We start from the raw sequence: 23,892 nt of genomic DNA on the forward strand, positions 1-23,892 counted from the left end.
CAAACAGCATGACAGCAGTCTGCATGCTCTTTGACAAAGAGGGACTGTAATCCTGAACTACTAATACAGAGTTATCTATCTACATTTAGAATATTGTGTAATAAAAGAGAACTTGTACATCAACAAGTCTAAAAGATTATATGAAAGCAGGATAAGAAAATATGGAACCTTCTAAGGTCCACTTGACACATAGAAGCAGCTTAATCTTAAAATACTTCATTACAAGATGCAAAAATTTGATACTCTGGACATGTACGAAGGCGGTATAGTGGATATATTGGACAAAAGATGCTGAATATCAAGTTTACATCTGCTGTGGCAACCCCTAAAGGGAGCAAGAAGAAGAAGAAGAAGAAGAAGAAGAAGACTTCACTTAAGAAAAGAATACTTTGCAATCAACATGATGATATTTCTTGTAAAGTTTTATGGCAAATTAAACCATAATGTAAAAATAAAACCCCCATTTTCTAGACCTTTGTAGCTGTTGAGCCATCTACAGCAATTTATAATCTGAGCCATCTGGAATTTCTGTAGCCTCTGTTTTGCAAATACGATCTTAAGCATCGAAGTGAAGCCATGCTGTTGCTTGCTGTTGTGTCCTTTCCTAAAACTTTAAAGTGGGAGCTCACTTTTTGTTTATGAAACAGGGCTCCACACTGATGCTTATCTCACTTTCTTCACTGCGACACTGCTTGAAGTGTACTCGGAAATATAAACATATAAGGGACAGTGGCGCTATGACGATTTTCCTCCACCACTAAATCATTCCTTCTCTTTAAGCATTCACTAATTACACATGTATATCATATTTATAATATAACATAAACATCTGACTCAAAACTCCGAATGGGTTCAATGTCCTCATTGTGTATCATACATAAAGCATGCTATTGTTTTTGTATTGAAGAGGCATTGTTAGTGTATAGCAGTATTTATGAGAAACAAAACAGAGACTGTTTCTGGGAGTCAGGTGTACACTGAACCTTCTGGGACTTGGATGTAAACAGGGATTTATGCAAGGCAGTTATTTCAGATGTGAACTGGAAGATGGGCATGCATAACATCCACTGAAATCTTTCCACAGGAAAACAAATAGCACAGAAGATTAATAGCAGGATTCTCTCTCTTGGGCCAGATGTCAGGACTGGAAGCAACTGCACAGGAGAGAGCGGAGAGAGTCAAAGGAAGCAAAAAATCCAAACAAGCTGAACAAACACTAATTATGAGAGGCATTCAACAGAAGTACACTTGGTGCAGTTATCTTGCATCCAATGAGAGATTTCTACAGCTTTAAGTGGAAGGAACGTTACGGCCAATTGCACAAAGGTGAGTTAACAGTTTCCAGAAGAGAGACAAATACAAAACGGGGATCATAACAAAAAATAAAAAAGCAGTTTTAGATTTTCTCTTATTCATCATTACACTTAAGACTAAAGTCAAATTTTCTTTCGCATCTTCTTCGGATGCAATGAGAGCATGAACACAGTTAATACTAACTTTTGGAAGAGTTGGAAATTCAGGTGTGTAGCACCTGAATCAATAAGGAGGATGACTTGCTGGCTATGCACCATCAAGTCAGACTGATGTATCTGGCATGATAATTAATATATACATTCACAGAGAATCTGACTTTATCTTCAAGTCTTGTGACAAACTGAGTAAACAGATGCTTTTGCATGTGTAGGTGTGGTACCTCCAACCTCCTGCATCAGTTGAATCCGAGCAGTTGCGTGTCTTCCCCAGTTTCAGTCCACCTTGCCAAATTTCCAATCATCAAGTTTATCCTTGTTGAGGACTTCTCTAGCACAATGTCACCCCTGATAGCATTAGAAACAGAGGGCCTCTTCTGAAACCACCTCTTCCTCCAACTAGAGCTTGATAAATGGTTGGAGTCAGGGTTTCTGGCAAAGAGCCTGTAGCCTGTACAGATTGGTACATGGTTAGGCCTGTCACGTCCTAGTCCATTTATTTTCCATTTTCTTCTTCCATTAGGCTCTGAGGAGATTGCTAATGTGCCATAATGTCTGACCTTGCACAGTGCTATCATCATCGTCCCACTTGCGATGTTGTCTGTTGATGTTATTAACTATTTCCTGATCACAAGTCATGGCTTCAATCAACAGTCTAGTAGGCTGTCCATTGGGAAAGTGGTGTGGTGGGCTATGTGAGAAAACTCTGATGTGGAGGTGGATGTTCAGTTAATCAGCTTGTTAATGTGAAACCTCCGGTGTTAGATCGTAGTCGGTAATGAATCACTTTAATTGTCTGCTGGCACCATGTCCTGTCCTGTGTCTTTGTTGTACAGTGACGGTGAAGGTCAAGGTGGAGCACATGTAGCCTTTGGAGCAGCACAGTTGAGATCACGATTCACTATAACACACTGAGGCTCTGGGGAGAGATGCGGACTTTCTCTGAGAAGATTTCTCTGCTTCATCCTCCTTTTTTCTGCCTCACGCTTCCACACGTTTAATGTCTTTAAGCAATTTCAACAAAATCTTTTCATTTTCTTTCTTGAATTTTATCTATTTGTCTTTATGATCATTTTTCTCTTCTAACTACATCAGCTGTCAAATGTTGACGCCTTGTGCAAATCCAAAATGGTTTACGCAAACATACATAACACAGACGGCTTTGTCTCCATACTTTCCCTTCTGATAAACTACATCTGGTGACAGGAAATCCGGCACTTCATAGAGAATGGGGCTTTCTTTACCAGACTTTTTTCCCATGTTCACAAATTTCCATTTTTTGCTATCTGGTGTACTTAATCACTCCTTGAGACTTGATCCTCACCATAAATTCAAATATTTTTTGACACAATTTGGTGGGGCAGTAATTACAGTAAGAAGGATGCAGTCTGCAGTTACTCTCTTCTCTTCCTTTGACAGTAATTCACTGAGTTCCTGGAACCTTGTGTTTACCTGGCCCACTAATGACCTCTAGACTAGACATGAACACAAGGAAACAATCAATGTCTTTCTTTCCCTTAAACCCCCCCACAAAAAAATCCCCTTTTCTGTATTTTCCCCTGTAGCATTTTATTTCAAATCTCTCTCTGGGGTCTAAAAGGTTTGCTTTCTCCATATCTCAATTATGATACGTAGAGGCTAGAAATGCATTTTTCAATCAGCTGATTTTTCTTTCAGTTGATCTTAGACCGCAGATTCAATCAACGAGGAAAACCACAGAAAATATTAATCGATGTGGAAAAGGACAAGCAGAGGGCTGATGTGACAGAAGAGGATGAAAGATGAAGGATGGTGATCCACTGTAGTGGCTGAAAGAAGATGCCTTCACTTGAAAAAAGTGCATATTTATTGAAAAGTCTTATGGCCATAAATGAAAATTTCCTAGGCCTTAACCCTTATTTATAGCTTGAAAAAAGGGACATTATGCAATATGTAATATCAGTATATCTTCTTTAGAATAAATAAAGTCCTATAGATGGAAGTGTTCTGATTCTGCCTCGTTGGAAGCAGTTTCTGTCTAGATATTTGTAGCTGTTCATCTCTCTGCAGCTATTTATAACATTCAGCCAACTGCATTATTTATATATATATATGTCTAGACATATATATATATATATATATGTAACCCTAACCCTATATACACACACACACACACACATCTTTATCTGGAACATCTGGAATTTCTGTTGACTCTGACCTGATGGAGTACTGGCTATTGTTTTGGAGATAAGATCTTAAACATTAAAGTGAACCCATGCTGGTTATTCTTGTGACTTCTTTTCCAGACACCCTGAGGTGTGAGCTGGCGCTGCTACAGGAAGGGACATTCTTCTTCTTCAGGAAACAAGGCTCCGACCTGTTTGAAGTACACTTCAAAGTATAAAAATACACGGGACAATGGCAATATGGTGATTTTTCCCCTTACTACTATGTTATAATTTAAAAAAAGAAAAAAAAAAGAAACCAGTATTGCTGAATCCTGTAGAATTCAGTAATAGTTTGTCTTTTCCAAGACTCATATTTTCAGTGTTCCCCAAAATAAAAGCATTTCTTTTATTTGATCAACAGTGAGGTCAAAATCCAGCAGTCCTACAACTTCTTCAGTTTCATGACTTTTTCTAAGGCTTTGCAACCACTTAAATATTAAAATTTGGTTACAAACTATATATATATATATATATATATATATATATACAGGGAGTGCAGAATTATTAGGCAAGTTGTATTTTTGAGGAATAATTTTATTATTGAACAACAACCATGTTCTCAATGAACCCAAAAAACTCATTAATATCAAAGCTGAATGTTTTTGGAAGTAGTTTTTAGTTTGTTTTTAGTTTTAGCTATTTTAGGGGGATATCTGTGTGTGCAGGTGACTATTACTGTGCATAATTATTAGGCAACTTAACAAAAAACAAATATATACCCATTTCAATTATTTATTTTTACCAGTGAAACCAATGTAACATCTCCACATTCACAAATATACATTTCTGACATTCAAAAACAAAACAAAAACAAATCAGCGACCAATATAGCCACCTTTCTTTGCAAGGACACTCAAAAGCCTGCCACCCATGGATTCTGTCAGTGTTTTGATCTGTTCACCATCAACATTGCGTGCAGCAGCAACCACAGCCTCCCAGACACTGTTCAGAGAGGTGTACTGTTTTCCGTCCTTGTAAATCTCACATTTGATGATGGACCACAGGTTCTCAATGGGGTTCAGATCAGGTGAACAAGGAGGCCATGTCATTAGTTTTTCTTCTTTTATACCCTTTCTTGCCAGCCACGCTGTGGAGTACTTGGACGCGTGTGATGGAGCATTGTCCTGCATGAAAATCATGTTTTTCTTGAAGGATGCAGACTTCTTCCTGTACCACTGCTTGAAGAAGGTGTCTTCCAGAAACTGGCAGGACTGGGAGTTGAGCTTGACTCCATCCTCAACCCGAAAAGGCCCCACAAGCTCATCTTTGATGATACCAGCCCAAACCAGTACTCCACCTCCACCTTGCTGGCGTCTGAGTCGGACTGGAGCTCTCTGCCCTTTACCAATCCAGCCACGGGCCCATCCATCTGGCCCATCAAGACTCACTCTCATTTCATCAGTCCATAAAACCTTAGAAAAACCAGTCTTGAGCTAGTTCTTGGCCCAGTCTTGACGTTTCAGCTTGTGTGTCTTGTTCAGTGGTGGTCGTCTTTCAGCCTTTCTTACCTTGGCCATGTCTCTGAGTATTGCACACCTTGTGCTTTTGGGCACTCCAGTGATGTTGCAGCTCTGACATATGGCCAAACTGGTGGCAAGTGGCATCTTGGCAGCTGCACGCTTGACTTTTCTCAGTTCATGGGCAGTTATTTTGCGCCTTGGTTTTTCCACACGCTTCTTGCGACCCTGTTGACTATTTTGAATGAAACGCTTGATTGTTCGATGATCACGCTTCAGAAGCTTTGCAATTTTGAGACTGCTGCATCCCTCTGCAAGATATCTCACTATTTTTGACTTTTCTGTGCCTGTCAAGTCCTTCTTTTGACCCATTTTGCCAAAGGAAAGGACGTTGCCTAATAATTATGCACACCTGATATAGGGTGTTGATGTCATTAGACCACAACCCTTCTCATTACAGAGATGCACATCACCTAATATGCTTAATTGGTAGTAGGCTTTCGAGCCTATACAGCTTGGAGTAAGACAACATGCATGAAGAGGATGATGTGGACAAAATACTCATTTGCCTAATAATTCTGCACTCCCTGTATATATATATATATATATATATATATATATTGTTACCTACACTACAGTTTAATCTCAATAAATTAGACACTTTTACAGTCTAGTGAACCTTCAAAGCAACATGCATTTAAATAGGGTAAAATGAATATATGAAAAAATGCTTTAAAAAACAATGGAAATATTATGATGGTGTCCTCTAATAAGATTACAAAGAATTTGCTAATTACTTACTGTAAATTATTCATTTCACAAGAAAAGGGTTGAGTCTAACTCACTTTAAGCCTCCTACCTCCCACACAGACCTCCCCATACCTAGATAATGGAAAGGTTATCAGTTTAAAGGAAACCGGTTGTAGATTGGAATACAAAGTGGAAGGAAAATGGCTTTTGTTATTCTTTTTGTTAGGGTCATGGGGTATTTGGCAGAATTTAGCCAGTAACTTTTTTTAAGTCTTCTGATGTGACTCAGAGTGAACTAAGGTCTATTCAGAGTGTCGACATGAGCTAATTCCAATCCTGTCTGCAAAGCTACATGGTACTTTCTATCCAAATGTTTTCTTTGTGATTTTTTAAGCACTGAGTGAGTCAAAGTGAAACGGAAAGTACAGGAATGTGTGCCAGTGGTGACATTTAGCATGCTGCCAACCTAAATATCATCGGAAAAATTGGGCTGTGAATTTCATGTAAATGCAGTCTTTTATGGTAAAAGGTCTATTACTTCTTTCATCATTATAATGAAAAATAAAGCTACTTTTTAATATTAAAAACAGCAATCAACTGTCAATGTAAAGTCACCCAAAGTATTTTCATGTACTGCTAACACAGCTGAGAAAAAGCAGTGTTTGTGTTCTGCTTTAGGAGAAACACACTTAAAACACACACTGTGTCACATTAAAAAATAAACACCAGAATGAATCTTGTTTCTTCACAGTCACTACCACTCATTTCTTTATACTTTTTAAGTGGTCTTGAGCAATGTCTTTGTACATGACAACTTTCAATGGTTTTTTGGTTAATCAGGCCACTTGACCTATGAATCAGTCATGCATTAAAAAGGCGCCTAGCTCAAGGGATGAATGAGTGTTTTGACTACAGATAAAAGACATGTTAGTAAAGCAGCAACTTTGAATTGTATCTTTAGGCCTTTTGTTACTAGCAGCCTGAGTGTCCTTAACATATTCGAGGAGACTGGTGAAGTGGAGAAGTGGCAGGCCTAAAAACTACAACATGTTCTTAATAGGAAGAAATTCAACAAAGACCTGACATAGGACCTGAGAGATTCAGTTGAACCTTAAAAACTGTGTATAGTTTTTACTGAAGACTCATTAATTAGCCATTCTTAAGGAAGGAAAGAGGGGAAAAGGCCAAGGAGTGCCAAATTATACAAGCACTGGACTGAAAATCAGCAGCATCAGGTCTTATGGAGTGATGAATCCAAAACTAAAATCTTTGGTTCAAATTGTCAACATGTACAGAAGAGAAGTACAACAGTGGGTGTCTTTAGGCATCTGTAAAACATGGTGGAAGCTTGCGTGGCACATACAGGTAGTGAAGTGACTACCTGAATAAATGACAAGAAAGCTTGCCTAAGTGAGTTCAAGCTCTGGAAAAGAATAAATGTGGTCATTCCATATATTACCTTTCAAGCTCAGTAGAAAAGTACAAATTATTTTTTTACCTGTATTTCTGTGTATTTTTGCACATATTTCTTTTTTGTGTGTGCAATAAACAAAGAAATGATGGGTGGTTCAAGACGTTTGCACAGTACCAAATCACAACAGGGACAGGCATAAAACAAAAATCATTCATGTGCTCATGGATCACGTGACACAACTAAGTGGTTCCCTTTAACACCACTACAAAGTTTACAGTGCCGTCATCAAATTAAAACATCAATTTATGCTTAAGTTAATGACCCAGAATCTGCAAATGACCTTTACTAAAAACCAAAGTGTTTGCATGCAAACATGCAAACTGAAACACAGCAAATACTGTGCCTGCTAAATATTACCATGTGGTCTGGTGTAAGTACCACCTGTTTACTACAGATTTTAAAAGTGCATTTTTTTGGCAGCATAAAAGTAAAAGTGAAATTTGAACTGGATTAAAGCCATAAAATGCTAAAGGCGGAAGAACTTTTCAAAATTCAACGTGTGATTTAAAATATGACTCAGCTCGGGCTATTTTCTCACTCTGAGTTCTTGTTAGTTTTTTGATTGGAGATATCGCAGGCTTTTATTTATTATTGCACTACCGTTTAGAAAGAGTTCTGCTGAATTTAGCTTGATGTTTATCATTATCCGGACTTAAACAAAAACAAAAGTGATTATCCGTGGGTTAAATGAAAGTGCTTGTTATCTCTCTTTTGGGTTTTCAACAATAAACTTTTCCTCCTGTGTAACAGGATATGTCTGTGATTCCAGCAGACTCACCCTTTCCTGTATGGACTTTACGCCTGGCAAATGTACTCCTATTCAACTGAGGCCAATGGGGACTAAAAGTCAAAAAGGTATTTACAGGAATATCTACAGAGTTCATATACAGTATTCAATTCTGAAGGACAAAAATTTTTACAACTGCAGAGAATCAGAATTTGTGCTTTCATTGAGTAAGAAACCAAATGTGAAATGCAGAAGGACTGTATTTGAATGGTTACAGAACAGTTAAAGCATCATTATGTGGTTTGATTCACAGAACTGTTAATTAAAGGCGGACGTTTGAAATGTCACAAAGGTTACAACTATTTTTTGTCGTCTGACCAGGTGACCGCATAGTCGCTGAAGAAAGTCTTCAGCTTCTCCACAGAAACAGCATGGTCAGCTTTTCCAAAGGCCTGCGAGTGAGCAAGAGACCTGACATTAGTGAATTAAATACTACTGAAGATTTTAACTTTTCATTCAGCTTTTAGTTAACTTACAGTGGATTCTCCAAACACCCTTATTTTTTTCTCTTGGTTGTTGTGCTCGATCTTCCCTCCTCCAAGGCATTTGCACTCCATCCCCAAGGCCTCCATAGCAGGGTTGACCTTCTCAAAAATATGATCTGAAAATTTATGAGGACATTTAGAAGAAATTGAGATTGTAATTTAGTTACAGTTTAATAAAAATAGCAATTAGAATCAAATACGGAAATTTGGTAGTTGTCTCCAACGACTAGGTTGGCCTGAATTTCATCCCTCTGCTCTGTGCAGTATCTATTCCGCAATGCACGTCTGCAAAATCCACCGAAGGGACCATAACAATGAGGCAACATTGCAAAATAGACTACATGCTATAGGTTTTCATCTGCACCAACAGTCACTGGTCTGCACGATATCTCGCGCTGAACTGACGCAGTTGACGCTCTCCTTGAAACAAACTATAATAACTTACTGTGATATTCGGCATTTTTTGTGCCACGGACAATGTCTTTATGCACATCGCCATCTTTCGCTTTTACTCTGACCAGTATGTACTTAAAAGTTCCCTCTGGATCAATCTCTACATCGGGGATTTTAGCCAGAGCGTCTGCCATTGCGACTGTAGATTTACGCAAAACGCCGTAGACTCTCAAACTGCGCAGAGGTCTACTGACCACAGAGAACATGAGTAGTTCTCACACATACCTTTATTTGGGTCAGGATTTCTACTTCGCTTCTTAAAGCGGCAGGACATTCGCGACTTGTTGCCATAAATGTGCAGATTTAACAGTGCGCTCGCACGCTGGCGCCTTCATATGGCAGTAAGTGCGAAGTGTTTGAATTTGCGTTCCTTGCAGCCTCTGTATACTGTGGATTTGCATTAGAAAACTTTATGTTACATTACTCAGATGCACAAGTGAGATCGTCAAATGTCTAAGTTTACTATGAGAATTTTCTGCTTTCGGCCGTTTCTGCAGCATGCTGCAGATTGTCCTCCGGTGTCTATCGGAGAGATCAGAGGTCAAGATCAAACCTCAGAGTTAGGTTTGATCCTCCCTCTGAGGGCCTTTTGGTTCTTAATCCAAAGGAATCCTATCTTTTTGGATTCACATCAAGAACGCTTCAGCGGGGAGTAGGATGCATGGTTTTGCTTTGCGTGATTAGACTCCCGTTTGCCCTGTGACTTCATTAAGAAGTAATTTATCATGTTACCTTAAGCTTGGAGCCAAAGGACACAGAAGTTTTAGGACAGTCAGAGAAAGATAAACCTCTAAAAAGACAAAGCCTTTCCCATATAACCAAGCCAATAAGACAGGGAAGTCAAATAAACGTTTAGATTTTTTGTAACTAATAGTGATGAGTTGTGTAACTGTCTGTTCCATTCAACTTACAACTGTGTAATTGCTCTACTATTCATAGCTGTGTTAGTTAATCAGAGAGTTTGTTTTATCTAGTTGTGGAAGGGAGTAAGGTAAAGTGTGTCAATAACAGTAGCTACAATCCCATGCCTCAGCTCAGAGAGGAAGGATGTAAACTGTCACTTCTGGAAACGCAGGCAGCCAGCAGGCACCTCTGCTCCTATGTGCCGCACATTTTCCATCTCTAGACACTCGCAAACAAGTGACTGTCGTGATCTTTCCTACAAAATCTTTCCCCTTGCTTTCTACTAACACCTCCTTTTCAATGACATGTCAGTTCTGAACTGTGAAAAGCATGTTTTAGTCTATGCAGTGTCTGTTAGCACACTTTGTACTGTTGTTGTGTATTAGTCAGAATGATTCATTGCATACAGTTGAGGTTTAGACATGGGCCATGAGATTTCTTGAAACACAAATGCAAACACAAGAAATCCTCATTAGTGCTGATGAAGATAATATTCTTTCCTGACATCCAAGAAAACATGTCAGTGGTACACAAGTCAATCACAGATAGACTCTTATCAGCTCCCAGTATTTCAGAGCTTTGAAAAAGCTTCTCAGTGGCCTTATATTTAATACGTGTATTTTTGTGTGTACTCTGTACCATTGTTGCTTCACCAGGAAACGCTTAAGTACCCTATGTCATACAATTTGCTTTGTCTTTGAATTTGTTCTTCTTTTCCCCTCAGGTGTTTTTTTTTTTTTTTTTTTTTTTTTAACAAATTACAATTGTGGCCAAAAGCTTTGAGAATGACACAAGTATATGCTTTCACAAAGTTTACTGCTTCTGTGTTTTTAGACCTTTTTATTGGTTGTTTCTATTGTACACTGTACTGTACTGTATTGTAGACTGAGGATACGTGTCAAAATGTGTTTTATTGACAATCACATTAAGTTTATGCAAAGGGTCAATATTTGTAAAAATATTTGGCCTTTTCTTAAGACCTGTGACATTTGCCCTGGCATCCTGCCATTCTTTCAAGCAGCCTCTGGGTTACATCCTGGCTGACGGCAGCCAGTTCGTGCATAATCAGCGGTTGGAGTTTTGGGGATTTTTGTTTGTCCACCAGGTTCTCAGTGGAATTAAGGTCTTGGGAGTTTCCTGGCTATGGACCCAAACATTTGATGATGGTGAACACAAATGTGCTACCACATTTTGGTAAATTTTATTATTTTTAAGAAAAATATATGCCAGCAATTAAGACAATTATTATTTTACATTCATTACGTGTAGTCCATAACAATTGAGGAGAGTAAAAGTGAGAAATAATAAGCGGAACTGTTGACACTGTAGTCGTTCGCCCGCGGTTGCCTACAGCGGACCTACTTCCTGTCCTCTCAGACGCAATTCGGGAAAAGATACGAGTGCTCCTGTGATTCTTTCTCTGAGACTCTACCTTTATTTTTTTACAGGTCAGTATCGTCTTAAAAATACAGTGTATGTGGGTTTTGTGCCTCGTTCTACTTCGGTGTTTACTGAGAGTTATGTTGACACCGCCGATGTAACCTTAAGTGGGGTTTAGTTGAAAGTTACTGAAGCGCGGCACCGCAGTGGCGGTAAAGCCGAACCGCGCAGCCCCAAGTCTCGCGAGAGTTTGCCAGCCCGCGGGATGTATTTAAACTTGGTAAACTCCATTTAACAATCAAATATGTGTGTGTGGTGTTCCAATTTAACTGTAAAGGCCCTGACATCAGATTATTCGAGTTTAAAATATCTCATATACACTTTATGGTTCAAGTGATGTGGAAATGTTAAGAATAAGCTAAGAATGCATGTACGTTTATGTTGTTACATTGCAAAGTAATACATTCAGGTGTGTTTTGTCTAATCTAGTAAGATTTATGCACTTATATCAGATTTGTGGATAAGCTATTTTGAGTTTGCCCTATATGTGAGAAAGAGCAATAAGATGTTTAAGGCATTGTATGGTATCTGCACTGCTGATGTAAATGAGTGAAGGAATAGTGTAATTAACAGTGTAAACTGGAGAAATGTAATAACCATAGATACATATATTTGCCAAATGCCTTTTATTTACCTTTTACAGTTATTGAGCATATCTGACAAGTGAAAACACTGGATGTAAATTATATTTGTTGATCTGAAATAAGAGACGCAATTCGGGAAAAGATACGAGTGCTCCTGTGATTCTTTCTCTGAGACTCTACCTTTATTTTTACAGATTTGTATTCTTTTTGTTATTGTGGTCTTCACATCTGGGACCCGTAACAAACTGTGGGGGCTCGTCTGGGATCTCTCCTCTACAGTCGTCGAGGGCAGATCCAGTGATACCAGAACCACGACACAATCGTGACAAGGCCGCTACTCCAGCCAAGCCAGCGAGTAGGTGTCCAGGTAGTGAGGCGAAAAGGGGACCTTTGCCTCGACGTGGAACCGTACTGCAGTGAGGGGAGTGTGACGCATCCTAGTCACTATCGAGCTGCAGGATAATCAGAAATACATACAACATGTCGACCGAGAGAAAGGAACTCGCCTGGAATATCAGGAGACGCTTGTTTTCACTCCAAGGTCAAGACCTCTTCGAACTCGCTAAGAGCCTCGCATCAGAAAACAAAGACACTACACAGCTCAGTCAGGTGAAACTTTTATTGCGGTCTGTGTTGCTATTACACAAACGTAATTCACGTTTGTGCAACTGTTTTGGTGACATTTAAAATTCTACTTTGCACTCGAATAAACATTTAATCATCCAACTGGCACAGGAGTGCGGAGGCTTTGGATATCCAGTAGTCGCTGGGTCGCTTGGAGGGAAGCATTACTGTTACCACAAAATTAGTTGAGTGACCTGTGGTGGACAGAGTGCCAACTCTGGCTGAGGTCTTGTACAGAGGAGTGTGGTAGAGGTCAGGCTCTGGAACGTAGTTCTGCTGTGGCTCAAAGTGCACCACCGGCAGCATGGCGTTCATAACCCGAGGCAGCGCATCATCAATCACCATGCCGACATCATCCCAGCGACAGGCATCCATGAACATGCCGTGAACAAGTACACCGTCCTCCTCATCCATGTTCAGTTTTGCACCAATGGGAAGAGTGCGTAGAGCCTCACAGACTGCTTCCTCATCCCTGTAGGCCGGCACCACGCTGAAGCGGAAATTAAGCTCATCAATAGGCAAACTGTAACGCCGGGCATGATTCTGCAACACTCCAGTAAGAAAGCCTTGAGGGAAGAAGAACCCGGAGATCCAAAGTGATTTGGGCTGACCACGTGTGATCCAAGTCTGGATAAAGGAAGTTCTGAGAGTCAAGTCTCTGACCCAAGAAGACAGCGGTTTGAGGGAAGGGTAGGCAGAGTTTGCCCAGTGGGTGGGGACCTGGTTGTTCAGAAAGCTTGTGTAGATTCGGTCCATTTCCTCTGACATCACAACGAGACCTGCTATTGCCTTTTGCAGAGTGATAAGAGACATCCTGAGAACTTTAAGCAAGTTGTTGAATCGGTCTGCTTCTTGGGCCAAAACAGTTGTGAGGGAGTTAAGGTGCCCATTGGTGTCTTTGATAAACAGTGTGTCAATTGCTTCATCCATGTCCAGTCGCTCGGGCAGTTTGGCTAGAATCAGTTCGGCGAGCTTGCAGACTATGTCATCGTTACTCTTAGCTCCCTGTTGTGCTGAAGAACGAGGATTAACATCCAGTATGGTATTGATCAGAGTTATAGTTTCTTGACGCTGAAAAGCCAAGTTGGCATTCTCATGCATACCAAAGATCTCAGGATCATCAGTGATTGGAAGATTCTCAATATACTTCTTATATTGTTCGAGTTCATCTGACTCTGGAGCGTAGTAAACATCTGAGGGGGAGTAGGTGTAGCCAGGCTGCAGAGTTTCTGGAGAAAAAAAGCCTTTGAGGATTGTCCTTAGGCACCGATTCGTCCCAGGCATCCGTCACTCTCCCTCCATATGTGATCTCACCAGTGATGTAGACCAGAGCATCCCAAGGGATGGTGCCATCTTTGCAGTACAGGTTGAGGTTGAGCAGAGCACATTCTCTGTCACTGTTATTGAATTTGTAGCGGATGTTCCAGCACAGGGGACTTCTTCCGCTCCTGGATGATTGCATGGAAAAAGCAGATTCCAAAGACAATCTTCCTCCACTGGTGTCCCAAAATGTGGTGTTCAAAGAAACTGCTGGTGATCTCTGTGAAGGCTCGTTGCATGTTGGCTCGCAGGCCTTTAGGAGGCTCGTTAGTCACCTTAACGGAGTTCTGGAGCACTGTAACAGGAAATACTTTGGTCGGCATGGAACTGAGAAATAGACGGAAGTTCTCATGGACTGAAGTGTCAGGCTCAGTGAAGGTCTTAATGAGCTCCTCCATGGCTAACATCCAATACACAGCCAGATGGCAGTTTTGCAAGAAGACCCAGTTGCCACTTGTCAGCGCTGAATGGATCATCTTCTCCGCTATAGGTCCCTGGCCTTGCCCCAGTGAGATAGCCTCGACCCTGTCGAGACACCCTCTCTCATTTGCCAAGCGCTGGAAGGCACCCATTGGGTCAGAACCTGTGCTGAGGATGAAGATCAATGGGGTGGTAGGGGACATGTCATTATAGAGATTACAAACTCCTTCCCCAGGTTGACAATCACAAACTCAGTTGCTGCAAAAACCACCTTCTCTTCCATGAAGCTCTTGATAAGAACTAGTTTCTGGAAAGATCCCAATCGCTCATTCCAGTAGCCTTTCATCTCCTGTTTTTCCTTTTTGGACTCCTCGAGAGAAGGCAACTCTGACACATAGCCATTCCATTTTTCTGGATTTAAAGATGCTTCAAAATGCCCTAGCTTAATATGGATATGGGTTCTAGTGATTTCTTTGGAGATGCCCTTGAAGAAAGGCAGTGTGTCCTCCAGCTCACAACATGTCTGCCAGTAAAAATCACTTGGCCATGGCACATCTGGTTGCTCTGGAAACTCCTTTTTCAGTGAAGAAGCTCCTCTTAGGAAGTGCCACCATTCCCCATCAGCGATCTCGCCACGCTGCCTCATGATTTCTATGCACAACATAAAGCTGTAGATAAGCTTGTGTTGCTTGAAGAGTCCACGTGACACATTAATGTAGGAGTTTAGCAAGATTTGATTCAGGAGGATCTGAAGGCGCTCTTCTAGCACAGTACTCTGCTCTGATGTCTCGATGGTGGAATTAAAGAGCTGTTTAAAGTACTTGAGTGAGAACTGGTACATAGGATCAATCTCTGACAGACTGGCAATGACAAAGTACAAAACAGATCCTCGAGTGGCCACAGGCCTGTAGCGCTCCCTCGCAGAGTTTATCAACAGCTCAGTTGCTTCTGCCTCTTCCAGACGGTGCTTTATGGCCTCTGAAGTCAACTTTGACTCCTGGAGAGTCTGAACTAGCTCCTTGTTGTCAAGTATATTCCCCTTAGAGGTAAAGAGAAGCTTAAGAATGCGGTCTTCAATATCTTTCAGCTGGCTGCGGTCAGCGTTGATGCGCACAATCAGCTCGTTCCTCTGTTCCTCAAGATGCGGACTCTCAAGACGCACCACATCACTGAGAAGTTGGTCTTCTAAGCCAGATTTAGTGACAGTGAAGTTGATAATTGTAACTTTGATGCAAACCTCTGGCAGGTAATGTGGGTTGGCCATCTTTGTGGTCATATAGAACCTAAAATTTTTGTCATAGTCAATATCAGAGTCTCCCAGTCGGATCATTGTTCGGCCGCCAGCCACAAACGTCTGCTTCAACAAGACGGGCTCCAGGGCTGGATCCAGGGTCTCCTTTAACTCCTCTGGCAGTACAGGGACACCCATGCTTATGGCATTCTCTAGGGTACGAAGGAAGCCAGAGTCCGTTAGCTTGATCACCTTTAGACCATGTTTAGCCTCCTTGGAGCGGATCCATCGGTTAGCCTGATCCTGGGGGTCGATCATAAGAGGCCACCGGTGGCCCTCAGTCACCACGATGCCATTCTCTGTAGAAACAGTGTCACGAGGCAAACCTTCTGCATTCCACTGGCGGATGACATATTGATCACCAAGAATGTTAATCAGGCTGTGGAACTGTGGAACTGTGGAACTGATTGGGATGTTCAGGTTCTGGCACTGCGTTATCCACTGGTCAATTAGCAGCTGTCTATAGTGGGAAGCCAATGCGCCATAATATGCCACACAAGCAGCTGCAATGAAGACATTTCTCACAACATTGATGATCTCTTGCTCAAACAGGGCTACACTTTCTTCCCAGCATACTTGTTCGTCACCAAGAGGGGACGTTAGCTTCCCTGCCCTGATCAGACGGGCCTTTGTCAGAGCCATCGTATTAACCAAATATTCTTTCTCATTCATGCTGCTATCATACTGCTCCTGCAGGACCTTGATCTGGTTCTCCACCTCCAAAAGAAAGCGTTCCTTTGTCCAAAGTGTACTGAGCAGAACTTGCAGGACTGTTTTCATTGCTTTGTATGCTGCGAGTCAGGACACCAAGCAGTGGGATGTTTAAAGCGGACCAAAACTCAGGGAAACTGGGATCGGTCTCTGTCAAGGGACAGCCAGAGGCCGGCGCAGAGTCACAGTCCCAGCCAGTAAGGTCCTCCTCTGCACAGCTCACCACTGAGTGTGCAAGACGTTGCAGTAAGCTAAAAAGAAAGCAGCCAAAGCGAGACCAGAGAAAGCAACAGGTAACCTCTTGCCAAAGTTTAACACCAAACAGCTGTAAAGTCCCCCTAGTTGGAAAGAAAAGCCTTCTCAAGTGTTTGATTGGTGGCTATCCAGTGACAGTGTTATTTGATTCTGGCTCACAAGTGAGTTTAGTGGACAGGCAGTGGGTTCAGCGGTTTTTTCCTATCAGGTGCGACCCCTCCAAGAGCTGTTAAATGATGGACTTGAAGTTTATGCGGTTAACGGACAAGCAGTTCCTTATGATGGGTGGGTCGAACTTACAGTCACTCTCGTTGGTCACGAAGATCCCAATCTTACTGTGCAAGCCCCTTTCCTTGTCAGTAAGCTGTCACTCCCTCAGCCCCTCCTGGGAGCGAACGTGCTTGGCGCCATTATCCAAGCACAAGAGTCAGACCGAGAGGCCAGTGCTTTATTGTATAGTATCCTACGCAAAGCTTTTGGTACAGACGAAGAGCAAGTGATGGCTATGGTAAACTTCATACAAGTACCACAAAGAGCAGGATGTGACCCAGCCACAGTGAGAATTGGGAAGAGCAATGTGACCATTCCTGCTGGAAAATCAGTCCAAGTGTGGTGCAGAGTACCCCAAAGTTTTGACATTTGTGACGGTGCTGTATGAACCCGACGAGAACACTGCCTGGAGACACCTGAGTGTTGGGGAAGGGCTCCTTGAGATCAACAACCCTCAAAGGCCATTTGTTAAGGTCCCCATCTCTAACCACTCCAAACACGAAATAATTCTACCAAAGAGAACAGCCCTGGGTACTATTCAACATGTCGCTAAAGTTATTGAGACAGACCGACCCACAAACACATCAGAGCTGACTCAACCCACACAGAGCCCCATCACCACAGCTGAGGTAAGCGCAGCCACCTCTGTTTCTGAACTGTCCACTGAGTCATGGCTGCCCCCAGTTGATCTTAGCCACCTGAGTCCGGACCAACAGGAGTCAGTTGAAAAGGTGCTAAGGGAAGAGTGTGAGGCGTTCTCTCGTAGCAGCACAGACATAGGCTGTATCCCTTCACTACAAATGGAAATCAGGCTCAAAGATGATACACCCGTCCAGAGGGCCTATGCTTCTATCCCTAAACCCCTCTACAGGGAAGTGAAGGAGTATATTCAAGAGCTGATTGTCAAGGGATGGGTAGTGAAGTCACAGTCGCCGTATGCTGCTCCAGTCATTTGCGTAAGGAAGAAGGATGGGTCTTTACGTTTGTGCATCGATTACCGTCTCTTAAACAACAAGACTGTGCCAGATAGACACCCACTTCCCCGGATTCAGGATCTCACAGACTCGCTAGGTGGTTACAGCTGGTTCTCGATCCTGGATCAGGGTAAAGCTTATCATCAAGGTTTCATTGCAGAAGGCTCAAGGTACCTGACGGCATTCACTACCCCGTGGGGCCTCTACGAATGGGTGAGGATACCCTTTGGACTGTCGAATGCCCCAGCAGCCTTCCAACGGAGCATGGAAGAAATGCTTGACACCCTCAGAGACGAGTGCTGTATCCCTTACCTTGACAACGTGCTTTGTTTTTCCAAGTCGTTCGACGAACATGTCCAAGTGCTACAGAAAGTCCTCCAAGCCCTACAACGGCATGGTGTGAAGCTAAAACCCGAGAAGTGTGAGCTGTTTCGTAAAGAGGTTCGCTATGTCGGCCGATTGGTATCTGCAGATGGAGTAAAGGTGGACCCCAAAGATACCGAGGCAGTACAGGCACTTAAACACAAAAGGCCACAGACCGTCGGAGAAGTCAGGCAGCTTTTGGGATTCCTAAGCTATTATCGGACGTATGTGCAGGACTTCTCACGCATAGCCAATACGTTGTATGACTTTCTCCAAGTCCCGTCCAACAAACTGCCACCAAAGCCAACTAGAGGCAGAGCAAAACACACTCAGCAGCCTCCTCGATCCCTGATACAGTGGAACAAAGAACACCAAGAAATCCTCGAGCGCTTGATCGACATGCTCACTCAGCCACCAGTGTTAGCGTACCCTGACTTCACCCGCCCTTTTATATTGCACACGGACGCATCCCAGAGAGGCCTTGGTGCCGTCCTATATCAGAACCAACAAGACAAGATGAGTGATTGGGTACGGGTCTCGCACGCTCACACCTGCTGAACAAAACTACCACTTGCACAGCGGAAAACTAGAGTTTCTCGCCCTCAAGTGAGCAGTTTGTGACAAGTTTAAGGATTACCTCTACTATGCTCCACATTTCACCATTTTTACAGATAACAATCCCTTGACATATGTCCTCAGCACAGCAAAGCTCAACGCAGTCGGACACGTTGGGTCGGACAATTGGCAGATTTCCACTTCGACATCAAATACCGGCCAGGAAAAGTAAACATTGATGCAGATGTGCTATCACGTTGCCCACTTGACATTGAGAGGTTCATGGGAGAGTGCTCAGAGGAACTGTTGGAGGAAGCCGTATGTGCAGTTTGGGAAGGGAGCAGAAGAGCGGAGCAAGGAGACATAGCATGGATTGCAGCCCTTAACCTCACCGCACCAAACCTACCCGTCAATGAACCCCTACAGTCAATCAGTCATGACCAACTTGTACAATCGCAGAGAGCAGATCCAGCAATCGGAAAAGTCATTGACATGGTAGAGAAGGACATAAGACCAACAGAAGATGACAAGGCTGACACTAAAACAAAGAGACTGTTGAGAGATTGGAGTTGGCTGCACATGGAGAATGACCTTCTCTATAGAAAGACTACAGGACGCAAGCAACTGGTCCTACCTACTCTCTACAGACAGGTCGCTCTCACACACCTCCACAACAACATGGGCCATGTCGGCGTGGAAAAAGTCTTGAACCTGGCTCGAGAGCGGTTCTATTGGCCTTTCATGAAGAGAGAAATTGAAGAGTACGTCACAAGGAAGTGTCAGTGCATCAAGCAGAAGAAGCAAACGACACACGAGAGAGCACCCATGGGTAGCATAACATCCAGCTCCCCTCTCGAGCTCATTTGCATTGACTTCCTGCACTTAGAGTCTTGTAAAGGTGGGTTTGAATATATACTGGTTGTTGTGGACCATTTTACCAGGTTCGCACAAGCGTATCCCACCAAGAATAAGGCCGCAAAGACCGCGGCAGACCGCCTCTTCAACGACTACATTCCCAAATTCGGCTACCCCTCCAAGCTCCACCACGACCAGGGTCGCGAGTTCGAGAATCAGTTATTCAAGTCCCTAAGAGAACTCGCAGGCGTTGGTCACTCAAGGACATCCCCCTACCATCCCCAATGCAACCCTACTGAAAGACTGAATCGCACCCTGTTACAGATGCTGCGTACACTGGGAGAAAAGGAGAAACAAAATTGGAAGGAACATCTACCCCATGTTATCCATGCTTACAACTGTACCAAGCATGAATCAACTGGCTTCTCTCCGTACTACCTCTTGTATGGTCGACACCCTCGTCTTCCAGTGGACCTTCTCTTTGGTCTCATGACAGAAAACAACACTGAGACACCACATGGGTATGCAGAAAGATGGAAAGGGAAGATGACAGAAGCATACCGCATTGCAAATGCAAACAGTCAACAGTCAAGTTCCAAAGGCAAAGCAAACTATGACAAAAGGTGCAAAGGAGTAATGCTACAGACAGGAGACCGGGTACTGGTACGAAACCTGAGTGAAAGGGGGGGCCCTGGCAAACTGAGACCCTACTGGGAGCAAACGGTCTACATTGTGAGGGAGCAAGTGGGCAACAACCCCGTCTACAAAGTGAGTCCGGAGGCGGGAGGCCGTCCTGTTCGCACCTTGCACAGGAACTTGTTGTTACAAGTAAACGACTTGCCAGTGGACATTATCCAAAGTCAGGCTACAAGACCACACAAGAGAAACAAGAAGTCTACCGGAAGACCAATGACACCAGAGCCGAACCCTGACACAACTGACTCGGAAGAGGGTGAGCCATTCTACTGGATTGGTGTACCCAGATATCCTCGAGGGGGCCATTCTCCAGTCACACCAGTTCCAAGTGGAGCGCAACAGAGCTCCGGTCCAAGTGAACTAGGACAAGTCTTAAGGGCTCATGTCCAACCTAGAAAAAAAAGTGGCATGGTTCCGGAAGAGGATCTAATCGTGTTAAGAGACTCAGACCTACCTCAGCTAAGTGACGATCAGGAGATGCCTCAGGTTCAAGAAGAAGTTGACGTCACTGAGTCCAGTCCTGATCCAGTAGAGGTTCCTGACCCAGAGCCGGAACCCAGGGTGGAGCCAGGGGATGACATCCATCCAGAGCCACCGCCTCATCTTAGGCAGTCCAGCAGGCAGAGACGTCCCACCACATTCTTCACCTACCCGTCCTTGGGTCAACCAGCCTATCAGACTCATCCTGTGGTGAACACCATCAACGTCCAGCCTTCGCCATTTCCTTCCCTGTACTACCCTCTTCTCTACTCCCAGCCCCCCTACCCCTCTCCCCTTACCCTTAGCCCTTACTTACCTGTTTCATATGTTGTTCCTTGCTATTGAATCAAACAGAAATCTCAGGAAGAAGGATGCCTGAATGTTAAGGACACCTGGGCAAGAGGAATATTCCAGGGACTTCTGTAAAGAGACTTTGTTAGTTTAAAGGGGTTTTTTTATAATTCAAGTTAAGTGTCAGGAGCCACTTTTGCTGTTGGGGAGCATGTGGTGAACACAAATGTGCTACCACATTTTGGTAAATTTTATTATTTTTAAGAAAAATATATGCCAGCAATTAAGACAATTATTATTTTACATTCATTACGTGTAGTCCATAACAATTGAGGAGAGTAAAAGTGAGAAATAATAAGCGGAACTGTTGACACTGTAGTCATTCGCCTGCGGTTGCCTAGAGCGGACCTACTTCCTGTCCTCTCAGTCGCAATTCGGGAAAAGATATGAGTGCTCCTGTGATTCTTTCTCTGAGACTCTACCTTTATTTTTACAGGTCAGTATCGTCTTAAAAATACAGTGTATGAGGGTTTTGTGCCTCGTTCTACTTCGGTGTTTACTGAGAGTTATGTTGACACCGCCGATGTAACCTTAAGCGGGGTTTAGTTGAAAGTTACTGAAGCGCGGCACCGCAGCGGTGGTAAAGACGAGCCGCGCAGCCCCAAGTCTCGCGAGAGTTACCGCGAGAGTTTGCCAGCCCGCGGGATGTATTTAAACTTGGTAAACTCCATTTAACAATCAAATATGTGTGTGTGGTGTTCCAATTTAACTGTAAAGGCCCTGACATCAGATTATTCGAATTTAAAATATCTCATATACACTTTATGGTTCAAGTGATGTGGAAATGTTAAGAATAAGCTAAGAATGCATGTACATTTATGTTGTTACATTGCAAAGTAATACATTCAGGTGTGTTTTGTCTAATCTAGTAAGATTTATGCACTTATATCAGATTTGTGGATAAGCTATTTTGAGTTTGCCCTATATGTGAGAAAGAGCAATAAGATGTTTAAGGCATTGTATGGTATCTGCATTGCTGATGTAAATGAGTGAAGGAATAGTGTAATTAACAGTGTAAACTGGAGAAATGTAATAACCATAGATACATATATTTGCCAAATGCCTTTTATTTACCTTTTACAGTTATTGAGCATATCTGACAAGTGAAAACACTGGATGTAAATTATATTTGTTGATCTGAAATAAGAGACGCAATTCGGGAAAAGATACGAGTGCTCCTGTGATTCTTTCTCTGAGACTCTACCTTTATTTTTACAGATTTGTATTCTTTTTGTTATTGTGGTCTTCACATCTGGGACCCGTAACAATGTTCCCCAAGCTTAGCTATCACTTTTGCTCCAGCATGCTGGGAATGGCATTGTTTTTTAGCAAAATGTTCTTGTTGGTGGTTGGGAAAAATGCTTTCATGTTTTGGTGCCATTCTTTATTCATGGCTATGTTTTTAGGCAAAATTGTGAGCGATTCCACGCCTATGTATGAGACGTAACCCCACACACGAATAGTCACAAGATGCATTATTGTTGGCATGACACAGGCCTGATGTTAGAGCTCACCTTTTCGTCTCTGGACAATCATTTCTCTGGCTGTCTCAAACAATTGTAAAGGGGCTTCATCAGAGAAAAAATGACTTTTAACACAGGCCTCTGCAGTACCTGTAGTTTTTTGAAAAACATCAGTCTCACTCACACTCACACCTGCCTGCTGTCTTTCCTAAGCAACTGAATAATTTTAGGACAAGGATGGCAAACTCATTTTACACTGTGGGCCACATACAGCCCCCTTTCATGTCAAGTGGGCCAGACCAGTGAAACTCTTTCTATCAATCTAAAGAAGTTTAACTACACATTTAAACCCTGTGATACAAGAAAAAGAAGTTTCAACAGTACATCTCTTTTTGTTCGTGATAAAGAAATGCTGTTTTGGTAAATGAAAGAAATCTGTCAGGATCAGTCTTTGGACTTAAATTGTAAGAAATTAGAAGTCTGGTAGCTCATTGCCCAGTCTGTCCTAAAATTATAAAACATCTTGTTAATTAACAAAAAATGCCCATTTTAATAACGTGAGCCCATGGAGAAAAAAAAAATTCTTTCGTAGACAGTAAAAAAGCAGGAACTTTTCTGCTATTTCAGTTTAGCGTGGTATTTTCATAAGCTGATAAAAATATAGAAAATGCAGTTGAAAAAATAAAATGTATCCTCTCATTGACATTTTCCAAAAACTATCCACTGACCAGATTGGAGTCTTTGGCAGGCCAGTTCTGGCCCCCTGCCTTGTGTTTGAAACCCCTGCTTTAGGAGATGGTACTGGCGCTTGCTGGGCTTTGTAAGGTGCCCTGAAAACGTATTTATAACGACTGAACTTCTCTCTTTAAAGTTCTTCATGCTCCAATAATTGGTTGATTTAGGTGCAATCTTACTAGCATCAGTATCCCTGGGAAGCTCTTTTTATGCAAAGCAGTGATGACTGTACATGTTTTCCTGCAGATAACCATGGTTAATAGAGTAAGAACAATGACTTCAATAACCACTGCCTGTTGTTTTAACTCAGTCAATTTAGCTTGACAGATCTTCTCCTCATTAACATTCTCACCCGAATTAATGAGAGGATCACTTAAATGATGTTCACAGGTGTTTTTGAAGCAGGGCTGATGGACTGTGTGGGGCTTTTTGCATATGTTATTGTTCTCTAAAGCACTCTGAGCAGCATGTTTTGATGGCATCTCAGTGAAGAACACTATATGCAGTGGTTGTGCATATG

At 42.5% G+C, this 23,892-nt stretch overlaps 1 protein-coding gene and 1 pseudogene across 1 annotated transcript; both read right to left on the reverse strand.

Moving 5' to 3' along the window:
- Positions 1-8,326: 8,326 nt before the first annotated feature.
- On the reverse strand, positions 8,327-9,301 carry LOC146362155 (14 kDa phosphohistidine phosphatase). Its single transcript, XM_084921119.1, has 3 exons — positions 9,075-9,301; positions 8,621-8,745; positions 8,327-8,536 (listed from the first exon to the last, which is right to left on the reverse strand). The coding sequence occupies exons 1-3, from the start codon at positions 9,286-9,288 to the stop codon at positions 8,444-8,446; spliced, it is 432 nt and encodes a 143-aa protein (XP_084777245.1). The 5' UTR covers positions 9,289-9,301; the 3' UTR covers positions 8,327-8,443.
- Positions 9,302-12,723: 3,422 nt separating this feature from the next.
- LOC146362156 (dynein axonemal heavy chain 6 pseudogene) lies at positions 12,724-16,444 on the reverse strand (annotated as a pseudogene).
- Positions 16,445-23,892: the final 7,448 nt, after the last annotated feature.

Source organism: Perissodus microlepis, chromosome 23 (genome assembly GCF_051167445.1).
Source record: "Perissodus microlepis isolate ML-2025 ecotype Zambia chromosome 23, ASM5116744v1, whole genome shotgun sequence".
NCBI lineage: Eukaryota > Metazoa > Chordata > Actinopteri > Cichliformes > Cichlidae > Perissodus > Perissodus microlepis.

Coding starts and splice junctions, on each gene's coding strand:
- LOC146362155 (XM_084921119.1), bottom strand. CDS start 9,288: ATGTTCTCTGTGGTCAGTAGACCTCTGCGCAGTTTGAGAGTCTACGGC. Junction 8,746..9,074: donor AAAAAATGCCGAATATCACA/GTAAGTTATTAT, acceptor ATAAATTTTCAG/ATCATATTTTTGAGAAGGTC. Junction 8,537..8,620: donor GGGTGTTTGGAGAATCCACT/GTAAGTTAACTA, acceptor GCTCACTCGCAG/GCCTTTGGAAAAGCTGACCA.